This window comes from Glycine soja, chromosome 19 (assembly GCF_004193775.1).
Source record: "Glycine soja cultivar W05 chromosome 19, ASM419377v2, whole genome shotgun sequence".
NCBI lineage: Eukaryota > Viridiplantae > Streptophyta > Magnoliopsida > Fabales > Fabaceae > Glycine > Glycine soja.
Genome location: NC_041020.1, coordinates 25,827,606 through 25,839,541, shown reverse-complemented (window position 1 = coordinate 25,839,541; position 11,936 = coordinate 25,827,606). Strand labels below are relative to the sequence as shown.

The 11,936-nt window shown below is 31.9% G+C and overlaps 1 protein-coding gene across 3 annotated transcripts; it reads right to left on the bottom strand.

The window, feature by feature from the left end:
• Positions 1-1,281: 1,281 nt before the first annotated feature.
• On the bottom strand, positions 1,282-6,077 carry LOC114398033 (ubiquitin-conjugating enzyme E2 22-like). Of its 3 annotated transcripts, none has more exons than XM_028360143.1 (7): positions 5,943-6,077; positions 3,547-3,661; positions 3,059-3,203; positions 2,901-2,978; positions 2,569-2,681; positions 2,306-2,409; positions 1,282-1,810 (listed from the first exon to the last, which is right to left on the bottom strand). In XM_028360143.1, the coding sequence occupies exons 2-7, from the start codon at positions 3,547-3,549 to the stop codon at positions 1,453-1,455; spliced, it is 801 nt and encodes a 266-aa protein (XP_028215944.1). In that variant the 5' UTR covers positions 3,550-3,661; positions 5,943-6,077; the 3' UTR covers positions 1,282-1,452. The 3 variants fall into 3 exon arrangements, with proteins under 3 accessions (XP_028215944.1, XP_028215945.1, XP_028215946.1); XM_028360144.1 differs by having other exon boundaries at positions 3,547-3,688; positions 5,943-6,073; XM_028360145.1 differs by lacking the exon at positions 3,547-3,661 and having other exon boundaries at positions 5,943-6,068.
• Between the last annotated feature and the right edge of the window lie 5,859 nt (positions 6,078-11,936).

The following is an 11,936-nucleotide window of genomic DNA, read 5'->3' as shown; positions in this document are numbered from 1 at the left end:
AAAACATTCAAAATATTCAAATTTTAAAATAATTAATTTAAAGTAATGATACCTAAAATCCATCACTATTTTTATTTTATACAAAGTCTTGTCAAATCCTGAACTATTTCTTTTGAATATTTTTCTTCGTTTTATTCCCTTTCATTTCAAATTCTTTTCAAGTAGATAAACATTTGAATCCTATAAGAGTTAGGAGTAGAGAAAGAAGAAAGAAGCGTAAGGGAATAAAAGGAAGAAAAATATTCAAAAGAAATAATTGAGGATTTGACAAGGCTCTGTATAAAATAAAAATAATGATGAATTTTAGGTGTCATTACTTTAAATTAATTATTTTAAAATTTAAAAACATTAACCAAGTTAAATGTTTTAGACGGAAAATTGAAAAAAAAAAGTATCAAAATAATATATTTTGAAAAAGAATAAAATAAAAAATTTTAAACTTAATGGACCAAAAGTAACATTAAACATACTATTTTAAATGGATATTAAATTCATAGACCTTATTATTTTGATAAGATACTATTAATGTAATATTATCTTTATTATTATTATACTATTGTTGTTAGGCCAAGGGGTTATAATTTTAACCAAACCCGTACATCCCTAACCCGTACTAATAGCATGAAATAAACTATCATAAGTATGTAGAAATTCCATATCAAAGAATCATTATCAAACAATCATTATTGACTTAACTTTTACCACTTATGCAATATAAAAATATTTAATTGAATGTAGAAAATACGTAAGTATTATAAACACTATTTTATCATATTATAAACACTATTTTATCATATTCAATTCTTACAAATAAAAAAATAGACAAACACCACACAAACTAAACAGTGATGATCATGATAAAATAGACTCTAGAGTGATTGACATGATAAAATAGTCTTACCAGATTAACTTTACCTGCAATATCAAAAATTCAAATCACCACCACTCCAAACCTAAAGATTAATATTGCTGCTTACCTATATATCTGCTCCGTCAAAGACCAAAAAGAATTATTTTGAAGAAAAAGAAAAGGAAAGAAAACCCTATGTCTACATGCACAAATCTCGAACTTAAGGAATGACTTCAGGCAAAACTAACAAAAGGAATAACCTTTTTGTTCGTGAACATAAGAAAAACAAGAGCATCATTCCTAGGCGCATGGAATCTTATTCAAACTCGTGCACATGAAAAGGCAGAATATTACCTTGATCCCTTATTAAATGTGACATTATATAATAAAAGGAAAAAGAAATAAAAAAAAAAAAATCAACCCAAGAGCAGTAGAGCACATACAACAGTTTAATTTCATTCATTTAGTCCCAACAAAAGTATTATTCATTTGAACCCATCTTTGATCTTCCCATACACCCCAACCACATTTCCCCTTTCTCTATATTTCAATAAACAAAATTACCCCACAAATGATATAAGTTCAATTATTGAACAACTTCATTACAATCTTTTCAAACTTCTTTTCCGGGCATCAATCTTCTTCTTGTCAGCCTGAGCTTTTGCTACTCCACCTGCCTTCATTGGTGCAGCAGCATGAACCATGGATGTGGCACAAGAACTGTTAACAGCTGGCTCAGCTCCAACCACAGCCTGTTCCTGCTTGTTTCCTCTTGTTGTGTTGTTAGTTGAGGGGGCCAATGGTGATTGCAATGGCAATGTCGCACCCGATGGTGCAGTTTTGACTTCAGCATTAAGAACTGAGGTGTTACTCTGATCAACATTCAGAGCAGTTGTAGATTCAGATATAGCTCCAGTTTTGAATTTGGACTTTGGTTTTGCATGGATTCCTGTGTAAAGTCTGCAGCGTAGAACAAATGAAGCCGAAGTTCTATTATGAGCACAAGTGGTAAAATTTAGATATATATGTAAAAACCAAAGAGGCATGGAAAAATATCCATAGATTAAATTAAGCATGAACAATAGTATCTGATACGAACAATGAAATAACTGAGCTCCTTTAAGGTGGTAAATTGCATTAAGGTATATATGTGTAGTGTGTCATGTCATTCTGAACTTGCAAAGTGGCGTATATAGGAATTACTATTAGGAATACAACAACAACAACAACGCCTTATCCCACTAGGTGGGGTCGGCTACATGGATCAATTACTATTAGGAATACACAGTTAAAAAAAAAAAAAACCCAGAAACCTCAACATGTGTTTCAACATGTTTCATTTTGATACACAAGATTTCAGAACACAAGTAATCTTAGTAACCACTCTGTTTCGCATTACAATTCCGTACAAGAAACTAATTGACAGCATCGATAATATCATCTGGGCTAACTCACCTGGCATGTCTGGCATACTCCTCATAATTTTCAAGCAGCAGTTTCCCAGCCTGTTCATTTAGAGCTGATTCTGGAAATGGCTCAATTAGTAGACACCTAACAACCTGATAATAATGAAAACTTAATAAATACCTAGACCAATCGGCATGGATCATGCAAAACTAGATTCAACAAATCAATAAGATCTAAATAACTCTCTGCTCAACTAGGCAGATCTGAAAAACTAATGAGTGTAAGCTTACAAGAACAGCCAAAACACTTACAATGAGAACATGACGCAACCCAAGGTTAGGGTTCCAATCCTTTTTAAGTGTGTTGACACAAATCTCTCCATTGGTTGCAATATTTGGATGGAAAATCTTTGTAAGGAAAAACCCTACAAACAATGCCATCACAAGTTTGACCATGTCACAACACAAAACAATAGATGGGACAAATAAATGTCCAATAGATTCTACTAATTATGTAAGATTAACTCAGAACACCAAAAACAAAATCCAGATAACCAAGCTAAAATTCCAAAGGAAAAAACAATAATATGATTCTATCTCAACAATTGTTAAGATGGTCCATAGGACAGTCTAACTAAACAAACCTTTAGGAGGAGAGTGAGGGAAATCACGAGACAATAACAACTTCATGCGGAAAACTCCATTATCATAAGGAGTTCCAGCTGCCGAACAAATTTCAGGTTCAGCATAACTCATTATTACATAATGCTCAAACAAAAAAATTGAAAATAAAGCTGCATACCTGGGCCTTCAATGTCAGCATATATTATTGAAAAATCATCATCATTTACCACAACTTTAATCCCCTCAGGAGGTGATTCATCAATATTTTTTAATTCCTTGGCTAGTTGCTTTATTACATTTGGTGGAAGATTTTCATTAGTTGCCTGAAACAATAATAGTATGCCTATAATGTAAGAATATTAAAGCTCATAATTGATTATAGAAAAAGTTATGAAAAAGTTCTGCTATAGTCCAATGCACGAGCTTGGTAAATTCCTGGGATTAAAAGTACTTATTCAAATTAAGTTCTTGACAAGCACAAGCATATTACCGATAGATTTAACTACTAGTTATAATGAAGTAGATGACAGACAGACCCATAAGCAAGTTAACTCGGCAAATAACATGTGCTCAACCAAGCAACGGAAACTTAGGGCAGTTTCCCCCAACAAGAGTCATAAAAACACAGAACAGTAGCAGCATGAAAGAAAAAAGAAAAGTGCTTACCATCAGAAAAAATCCACCTGCAATATTTGTTTTATTCTTCCAATGAAGAGGAATGAACCCTTCTCAACCAATTTACTTAATTGTCAAATTCACTTCAAAGAATGAAGCAATCAAACTGCAGAAAAAACACCAGCAAAGGGATCTGATTTCAAATAAGTTTTTTTAAATAAAAAAAAGAAGCTGATATGGTTTGGTGCAAAATTCCCAAAGTATACATGCATAAACAATTATACAGTACATAAATGGACAAGGATCTCAAAATAGAACAAAGTAAAATAACCAAGACCCTAAGCATTATAAGCAGGGGAGATTGCATTGAAAACTGAGAAGCAGTATACACAACATTTCAGCATCTCAATCAAGCCCCTAAGCAGCAAGCAGCTATGTTAATATAGTTACTGAAGTTGTACTTAATCTTAAAAAATGTCAAGAGAAACTCATGCAACTACCATTCACTCAGTCAGCTCACAAGAGCCCCCAGTATTTCCAATCTGGACCAATCAACTACATTTTTACAAACAGAAGAAAAGAAACACATTTACAGATTTACTATTTACATTTAAAAATATCTGCTACTCCAAATCTACTCACAATAGATAAAGGTTATTGAAAACTAAATTAAAAGAACTCTCACCAATATAAATAATTCATTAAGCCAGTCAGTCAGTCAAACTCAAATCCAACATCTTAATAATTGTGTACCGTATGGAATACTTGTGATGAATCATGATTCATGAATGAATTTACAAACTCAAATTACTGAAGAATAGTTAAAAGTGCACATAGTCCTCCAAATGTCAAAGAAGAATTAATTTAAGGTTGTAAATTTTGTAAAACTATTTACACCATGTAGGCGTATGATATACCCTCAATAATTAAATTACACATAGGTTTGTAGCCATCAAACTGTAAGGTCGTTCATTTTTAAAATTATAGCCATTGCACAAACATGGTTCAAATGACTAAACATACTGGAATCAGCAATAGAAAGAAGTGCTGGAGATAAAACCATCATTCACTCAAATAAACAAGCAATTGCACAAGGAGAACAACAGTGTAACATTTCCTGTGAGAAGGCCCTCATCCCTCTCCCTATGTATAGATCACCATTCACCAGGAAAAAAAAATCAATCAAGCTAAAACTAAATTCATAGTCAGTTGCAATTCAAACTCATCATCTACTACACAATTTCTTTAAACCCTTTTAGACAACTGTTACAGTATAAACATGCACATGCACATACATAGAAGTACACTATGAGAACTTATGGCTAATCACATTGCAGACACTTCTACCAAGCCAATAACAGAGAAGGTAGAAAATATGTATGTATGTATATATGTTTGTGTGTACGTATGCATGTATGAATGTATAAATATTACCACCCATCAGAAAAACCAATCAAGCTATAACCAAACTCATAATCAATTACCATTCAGAACCACATAATTTCCTATGGCAGAACAACAGAAAGCTAGAAATTTCGGACACCGGCCAATGTGCAGTAAAAGAAGAACATAAACATAATAACAAGTCCATCACTTAGGTAGTGAAATTTGCAACAAAAAGTACCAACACAACAGGAAACAACTCGAAAAAAAAATTCGGACACGGGCCAATGTGCTGTAAAAGAAGAACATAAACATAATAACAAGTCCATCACTTAGGTAGTGAAATTTGCAACAAAAAGTACCAACACAACAGGAAACAACTCGAAAACAAATTAAAAAGAACAGTTTTTTACTAGCACTACAACAACAACACAGTTTTTTCTTTTGTTTTCTTTCTTTTTCTCGTTTGTAAATCGTACGACAAACTCATTGGCACACACGCACACTCTCATAATCTGAACTAAACTAATATACACGCCACCAAAACCCTTACTATGTCAACAAATTGTGAAGAGAAAAGAAAATACAAAAAAAAAATCAATAAAAAAAAATTCAATCTTACACCTGAACTAAACTAATATACACGCCACCGAAACCCTTACTGTGTCCACAAATTGTAAAGAAAAAAGAAAATACAAAAAAATAATCAATCTTACCCCATGAAAGAAGAAAGAAACTAAAACAAACTGCGAGAAACCTCTTCATCAGATCAAAAAGAGTCCCGATCACACGGGAAAAACCCTAATGAGCAACATGAAACTCAAGAATCTAAAAATCCAACATCAAATAAATCACACCCCAAAACTCCAAAACATAAAAATTTAACCACGGCGCACGCTGAAAAATTAAAAGAATAAAAAAAAGGAGTAACATCAAAGGTTTTAATTTGAAAATTGTGACATTTAGGTGACACAATTCCACTCAAAATGCAAAACCCACATACAAAAAAAAAAGGAATTAAAATGCGAAAAAGAAGAAAACCAAAATCATGATTGAGAATTCACCTTCACAGGCGCTGAGGAGGGAGAAAATCTGAAGAAACAGAGAGAACAGAAGAACACAGAGAGAGTATGGGAAAGAGAATTATCGGTGGGACTCTGGAGTTTGGGGAGTGAAATATTTATATTTGTTCATGAAAATTAAAATGGAAAAAGGTGAAACGATGCCCTTGATAATTAAAAAATTAAAGAATAAATAAATTGTTTGAAATGTGTGTTTGAAACGACGTGTCGGTAGGCCAGGTGTTCTGGAATTATAGACGTTGGATTAGCAATGTCTACCTTCCACATAAACGGGACACTTGACGGATGTTATAATTTTTTTATTTATCATTTGGGGTGCATTTTAAATTTATTATCTGATAGGAGTAAGTTGTAATAGATGTAATGATTCTGTTTAAAAAGTTGTAACATCTCTTATTATTTTATTTTAATTTTTAATTCACTTCGTAAAATATTTTATGATTTTAATTATTTTTTTAAAAAAAATTATAACCTAAAAGTTATAGAAGTAAATTTTTATGATTTTAAAGTTATAATGATTTAAAAAAATTGAACTCGTAAATCAATTTATGACTTCAATTTTTTTCACACATATATTCTTTTAAAAAATTATAAATAAATTTTTAATTCATTTATTCAATAAATAAATATATTTTTACTTTTTTAGTTTTATTTAATATTTCTATATATTTTTATATGGTTTTATTTAATATTTTCTTAATTCTTGGTATATTATTTTATTTAATATATTTTATATATTTAATATCTTCTATATTTTTTATATGAATTTATTTAATATAATCTATATTTTTTATATTGTTTTATTTAATATATTTTCTTTATTTAATACTTTTTTTTATTAATGTTAAGGATTATTATTTGTTTTTAAATTAAAAAAACAATATAAAAGACTTAAATTTAAATAAAAATATTAAAATGTACTACGAGTTTCTTTAACAAAAATATTAAAATGTTTTGTTATTAATATTAACAAATAATATTAACTTATAATTTATCTAATAATATTAATTTTTTAAAAAAATAAATTTAATTAATTTTTACAATTATCATTAAATAAATTAATAATTTCATACAATAGTATTAATTAATTTTATTTTATAAATTATTTTAATATTAACAACAGAAAATAATTTAGTAATAAAAGTAGTTGTGAAAATAAAAATAACATAATATATTAACATAAAATGAATAATACAAATTAAATAGAAACATAAAAAATAGAAATGATATTAGTCATCAACTTGCTTGTATGCATAGTTACTACGATTCAGTTCTACATAATAAGTATTTCTTAGGCTTATTTGGGATTGGTTCATCCATCTCATTATGTATACAAATAGTAGCTGACCTTTCTAATCTTTGTCATCGCTTCAAAGGATTAGACATAAAATATGAACCCAAATATTGAGGTCATTTATCTTTACTTCCAAGGGAATGAAACTGATGCTGATAAACTTTATAAATATTTTCCAACTCGTAGGTCAACAAAGTCATCATAATTTAAATTGCAAGAAGCACACGCTGCAATTGAATGCGAGCTAGGAATTTGAAGTGCTTGAAATTCTTCACAATCACACAACCATTGGTTCAATTTGACAGTGCATGTCATTGCTTGTCGCCTAAGTTGCGTGTTTGCAATTTCTTGAACCTGAAACTCTCCTGTTTCCTAAACGTACATGCGAACATAATGTGAGGTAGCAATGTGTCGATTTTTTTTTTGCATTTTGATGTATACCTCTTCAGAGTACCTATGTCCTGCCTTTATCACATACATGATTTTCATGCCATTAGTAACAAATGAGTCATTTATTTTATTAAATTTTTCGTTGAGTAAGGCAGTAATAGGCAATGCTCAAGTTCTTTTCAAAACAAAATTCATATATTCGGCAAGGTTGGTAGTCATATGCCCATATCATTTTCCTTCACCATAGGCCTGAGTCCATTTACTCTAGGGAATTTGATCCAACCAAATTGCTGCTCGTGGAAACTTTGATCGCATTGCGAGCAAGTTTACCTCAAATTGTGGTTTCCTCATCTCATATCCTGATGTAAGTTCCATTGGAGCTTGTAGGTCTAGGATCTTCTTCATCAATGGATTCCTATTCTTCTTGGAAGATGAATAGTAGCGGAATGGAGAAGGAAGAGAGAGAGGAGATGCCACTTCAAGGAGAAGATGAGTCTAGAAGAAGCTCACCACCATAGGAGGCCATGGATAAGAGCTTGGAGGAGAAAGGAGATGAATGAAGGGAGAGGAAGAGAAGAACACGAAATTTTGTGCTCTAAAAGAGCTCTGAAATCTGAAGTTTAATTTTCAAATGATCAAAGTTAAAAAAAATGCACACACATGACCTCTATTTATAGCATAAGTGTCACACAAAATTGGAGGGAAATTTGAATTTCTATTCAAATTTCACTTGAATTTGAAATTGAATTTGTGGAGCCAAATTTTGGAGTCAAAATTCACTAATTATGATTAGTGAATTTTAGCTACGGTTCAGCCCACTAATCCAAAATCAAGTCCAAGATTATCCACTAAGTGTGCTTAGGTGTCATGAGGCATGTAAAACATGAAGGACATGCACAAAGTGTGACTATATGATGTGGCAATGGGGTGTAGCAAGCAAATGCTCACCTCCCCCTCTAAAATTGAATTGGATTGGGCTTCTCCCAATTCAATTAAATTTATTCCTCAACACCCACATCAAATATTCACTTAATGCATGTGAAATTACAAAACTACCCCTAATACAAAAACTAGTCTAGGTGCCCTAAAATACAAGGGCTGAAAAATCCTACATTTCTAGGGTACCCTACCTACATTATGGAGCTCTAAATACAAGGCCTAAAAATAATGAAATCCTAATCTAATATGTACAAAGATAAGTGGACTCATACTTAGTCCATGGGCCCAAAATCTACCCTAGGGCTCATGAGAATCTTAGGGCCTTCTCTTGCATCTCTGGCCCAATCTTCTTGGAGTCTTCTATCCAATGCCCTTGAGGGGTAGGATTGCATCATATCCTACGGCAAAAGGCAAAACAATGAGTAATAAATATGTTAAACACGTAATAATGCATGAAATTGTTAGAAGCTTACCCATGTTAATGACTTATTTTTTTAACTCAACATTTTTAAACTCTTTGTTAAAATTTGATGCAATGTGGCAAATGTAATACACAGAAGATACATCCAACCCAGTCCACCAAACTCGTTTTGATCACAAAGTTGCTAGCAAACTAGTTCCCATGTCTTATATAATACACAAATTTGGTTGAGGTGTAACATATCTCCTCAAATAATGCAAGAACCACATCCAAGCTTCTTTTCTCTCACTTTTAACAATTGCATAAACAAGTGCAAAGATGTTTCAAATAGCATCTTGTCCAATGACAGTCAACAAAGTACCATGATATTTTCCAGTGAAAAATGTCTTATCTACTTGCACAATCGGCTTGCAATATTGAAAGCCTTCAATGGATGGCTTAAAAGTCCAAAATACACGATTAAGAATTACCTTAGAAAACTCATCCTCACCATCCTCTATTGAAGTGGATGTTTTGTATCTAATAGTTGTACCTGATACAAAGTGTTGAACAACAATCATCGATATAGGCAGATAACTGTATGATTCTTCTCAACTTTCAAATGCAATTTCAAGTGCTTTCTATTTAGTTGTCCATGCCTTTTTGTATGTCACAGTATAACCAAAGCGTTGTAGCATGTTTGCAATCAAGGTTTTGATTTGGATACCGGGATTTGTTTTCACTAAGTGAACAATATTACAAACAATTACAGATGAGTCTAACCTAACATGATCTTGTGATATGAGTAAAGTTGTGCAAGTGTGAATACCATTTATTTTCTTCATCTCCCACCTCCTGCGTATTTTGCTGAAGGATGCTCTCTCCCTCCAATGACATCCATTACCATATTGTATACACTTAACAACATATTTGTCACTCTTGTTCTCTTCAACATCAAAATTAAATGAATGTAGATTTGAGAACTGCAAATCATCTAAAAGTTGGCTATTAATAGTTTCAAAATATGAAGATGACTCACACTAACTTTGATTGCTTGGTTCTCCACTTTCATGAACATCGTGCTCCCAATCCTCGTCACTAAAGTTGCTAACATGATCTCTTATTATGGGTTCTTCACCAGTCATCTCTGAACAAATAAAAATGTAATTTATTAGTAAAAATGTAAATAATTTACAGTATCTAACGTTAAATAAAAACATATCAGGAATATTGTAAAAATGACTACAACAACTTCTAAGGAAAATGTGAAAAGATGGAGAAGATTATGATTGAGCTCAAGTGCCAACCATCGTCCTTTTTATAATGAAGATGAAAGTCGTACATTTTTCATGAATAGTATTTTAGCCTCCACCACTTTCATTTGATGGATAGAATTTTTGTTATAAATAATTATAACTTATAACATTTTTGTATAAATAATAATAATAACTAAAACCCTAAAATAATATTAACTTATAACATATAAAATTTTTAATTAACTAAAACCCTAAAATAATATTAACTTATAACATTAACTTTTTAATTAACTAAAACCCTAAAATAATATTAACATATAACATATATGATTTTTGTTAAAAAAAAACTAAACACGACTTTAAAGTCGTGCCATATGTCACGACTTTAAAGTTGTGCCCTACCACACAACTTCATAACTAAAATACCACCCCTCACCCTACCTAAAACACTAAGGCCGTGCCCAATTTTACGACTTTGAATTCGAACCATGTGCTACGACTTCTAAGTCATGATTCATGCATGCCTCAAGAATAATGGAAATAAGGAAATGTAGGAGGCTAGTGCACATGGAAACAAGGAAATGCAGTAGCCTAACCTTGTGCAGCTTGTGCAGAAGAACAAGAAAAGGCAGATGAAACTCATGAATGCAAAAGAAAACGAATATTGTAGGAGGCTAGCTTGCATGATATGAAGTATGGAAATGACCATACAATATTTCAACTATGCTACTCGTGAATGCTGAAGAATCTTAACTCGTAAATGATATTGCTGACTCAATATTGAAGCTCGTGAATGATAACTTGAAGAACCCAAAGGCTACACCCTCAACAAAGTCCAAAGCTACGAGATTCTATTCTAAATGTTCAACATGAACTCAAAGGCATGACATTGTATTGTTTCTCACATGAACTCAAAGCCATTACATGAAGTCCAATCAAGTACATAGGCATAGATTCTCAAAGTTGACTAATGACAAATGCAAGACACATTCACTCAAAGGCATGAATAATTTACACTATCTACTAATGCATGACAGTGAACTCGGCCATGAGATTAATTCTCTCGCGAATGAGTCACCAAAGACAACTTATCACATTTAGTCTACCTTTCTCCACTTGGTCTTTTATTCTTCTTCATTCTTATTTTCATCCAACCTAACTTCCCTCATGGAGCTTATTTCTCTTTCTCACATCCCACCTTTTTCATCCTTCTTGCAATCTCATGTTTCCTTTATTGTGAAACAATGGTACATGCACAACCTGGACCTATTGATGGCTCGTTGTTGTGCCAACTGTAACGACCCACCTCATTGCTACGATGTTACTAACTCTAAAACGTGTAATTTCAATTTTTAAATGAAATCTCCATTAATTTGATTATGAAAACGAGAGTAAATTTTTCGCGATATACATTTACCAAACAAGACACTGATACTTAAATAAACACATATATATGTATATCTTAAACCATTATACATCATTCACATGACATAAAATAATTTAGTTTTTACATGTATCTAAATATGAGATTCACATGCCCAAATCAAAAAAAATTATGGAACCACTACGAAGGAGTTGTTAACAAAACATAACTCTCCCCCAAAATAATCCCAACATCATCCTGTCAGTTTGGCAGCTCCTACAAAAAGAATATGCCTCCACGTTGTCGCAACTTACCTCATGATGGGATGACAAAA

What these genes read in the sequence shown, in the direction of transcription:
- LOC114398033 (XM_028360143.1), bottom strand. An exon ending in TGCTGACATTGAAGGCCCAG is followed by an intron (nt 2,979 to 3,058) that starts GTATGCAGCTTT and finishes TTTGTTCGGCAG; the next exon opens with CTGGAACTCCTTATGATAAT. An exon ending in GGTTGCGTCATGTTCTCATT is followed by an intron (nt 2,410 to 2,568) that starts GTAAGTGTTTTG and finishes CATTATTATCAG; the next exon opens with GTTGTTAGGTGTCTACTAAT.